This window comes from Sinocyclocheilus anshuiensis, unplaced genomic scaffold, assembly GCF_001515605.1.
Source record: "Sinocyclocheilus anshuiensis isolate Anshui unplaced genomic scaffold, SAMN03320099.WGS_v1.1 scaffold1272, whole genome shotgun sequence".
Classification (NCBI taxonomy): domain Eukaryota; kingdom Metazoa; phylum Chordata; class Actinopteri; order Cypriniformes; family Cyprinidae; genus Sinocyclocheilus; species Sinocyclocheilus anshuiensis.
Window position 1 is genome coordinate 1,009,481 of NW_015547713.1, and position 2,055 is coordinate 1,011,535.

General features: G+C 34.8%; 1 protein-coding gene across 1 annotated transcript in view; it reads right to left on the reverse strand.

The window, feature by feature from the left end:
- Nucleotides 1-834, reverse strand: part of LOC107704104 (trafficking kinesin-binding protein 1-like) — a 47,694-nt gene extending 46,860 nt beyond the window's left edge. Inside the window, exon 1 of the mRNA XM_016506956.1 lies at nt 734-834. Within this exon, the coding sequence (XP_016362442.1) occupies nt 734-737 (4 nt within the window). The 5' untranslated portion in view covers nt 738-834. The remainder of the gene's footprint in view (nt 1-733) is intronic.
- Nucleotides 835-2,055: the final 1,221 nt, after the last annotated feature.

The window sequence follows — 2,055 nt, forward strand, 5'->3', positions numbered from 1 at the left end:
ATACCAAATACAGTAAGTCAAGTAATTGGCTTGTACTAAAGTTGCATGTATCAAGATTGTGTAAAAGTTTGTGTAAAACCTTATGATAACATAATTATATATATATAGTATATCCATAAAAAGTTGCATGCATATCAAGCTTGTGTAAAACCTTATACCGCAATTCATCATGATTTGAGAATGATCCAAAGAGCATCTTGTGCTTCAATGGAAGCATGAAAATCTCACTTTTTATACCAAGTAGGCAACATAGACAATGCTTCAAATGCTTGTTTTATTTTTACCCAAAACATACATAGTTCTTAGCCAATTTGTCATTTTTTTTAATGGTGGTTGTTTAATTCAAGTTTTTAATTTAGATTTTGAATCCTACTTTATGTGTGCATGTTGGCAAAATGTTAAAATGAAAATAAAATAAAAATAAAAACTACACTGACTGTCTGAGAAAAAAATACACAAAGAATCTCATAGAAAACAACTGAAACTTTCTAATCCAATTTAAAATTACTCATAAATCATGAACTCTAACATGAACTTCAGAAGGCATTAAAAAAATACAATCTGCCAACTTACAAACTCACAGTTACATGAAACCTAAAGACAAACAACTTAGTCTTAACCCTGAAGCACAGAAGGTCATCTTTACAAAATCTCTGCCTACAGTTGGACACCGCCGATAAAAAGTCTGATAGTGAGCAAAAGTTCAGTGAGAGTGAAGAACAGCAGTACTCACTCATGGTGCTGCAGCCACGGGCTCTCTGTTCACTCTCCCAAACTTACATTTTCCACTTCTTCAGGATCAGACACGGCGTCGACAGAACGAGTGGTTATGGGAGAAAGAGAGAGAGAGTGAAAAACGAGGGAGGAGGCGCTGGCAGTGAGCAAACGCGGACACAGCCCAGCCATGTCTGGCATGCTGATGACACCGGTCACATGGCCCCTCACCCTCACTAAACATAGACTGAATATCTCTCAGGCCAGTCGGCTTCAGTGCTCATTGTTCCTGTCCTCCTGACCCTGGATCAGTGTTTTCTTTTTATTAAAAAAACATATGCGAGTACTTCATGCAAAACGGCCTGCAGATCAGGGGTTTTAGGGGGAGTGTGATAGGCAGGAAGTTAGACAGCCTCAGGGGAACGGGCTCAGAGATAAATCTAGTTTAACAGCTGTTGAGCATGTCAGTGAGCATAAGAAGGAAAGAAAGAGAAGCAACATAACTATCTCAACAATGGTACATGCTTGAATTTACACAGTATTTTAAACGTAATTAAAAAAATAAATAAAATACATTTAGGTCAAGAAGTCTGGAAATAGGATTCAAAAACCAATTCAAACCTAAAATCTAAAATAAACGATATATAATACACTATTAATAATAAACAAATTATTATTAGTAGTAGTAGTAGTATTATAAAATGCTCAAATAATATGTAATCAATAAACACAAATATTTAAACAAGGAATATTTAAATATTTAAATAAGGAATCTAATGACAATGAACTTTGCCTTAACCCAGAAGCACAGAGGGTAATCTGCGGTACACATACAATTATTATTATGATTACTATTATTAAACAAATTGTAAATAGTATATAAAAATATAATATAATATTAAGAAATGTGTAACAAAACTGAAATTATTATAATAATAAAAAATAAAAAAACTTTTCACTCCAATAGTTTTGCTGATAATATAATGCAAAAAAAAAAGATAAAAAGCAAAACAGCAGCATCAGCATACAAGTATGAAAATCAATAGTAGGGATGCATGATATTGTATTTTTACCGATATCCGATATGCCGATATTGCTTTCATTTTATTACAAGTAGGCCAACAGCACTCCCCAAGTAAATAAAAGGCCTTACCGGATGGGCATTAGGACCCGGGGGAGGATGTTGCTGCTGCTGCTGCAGGCTAGTAACTGCTGACTCTATCCCACACCAGACACGTCATTCTGTACGTGCATTCTCAAATTAAATGCTCAAAACAGTGAACCTAATCATCATTCAGGAAAAAGTTAGCTTCAAGAATGACCACACTGCTGACGTGATCT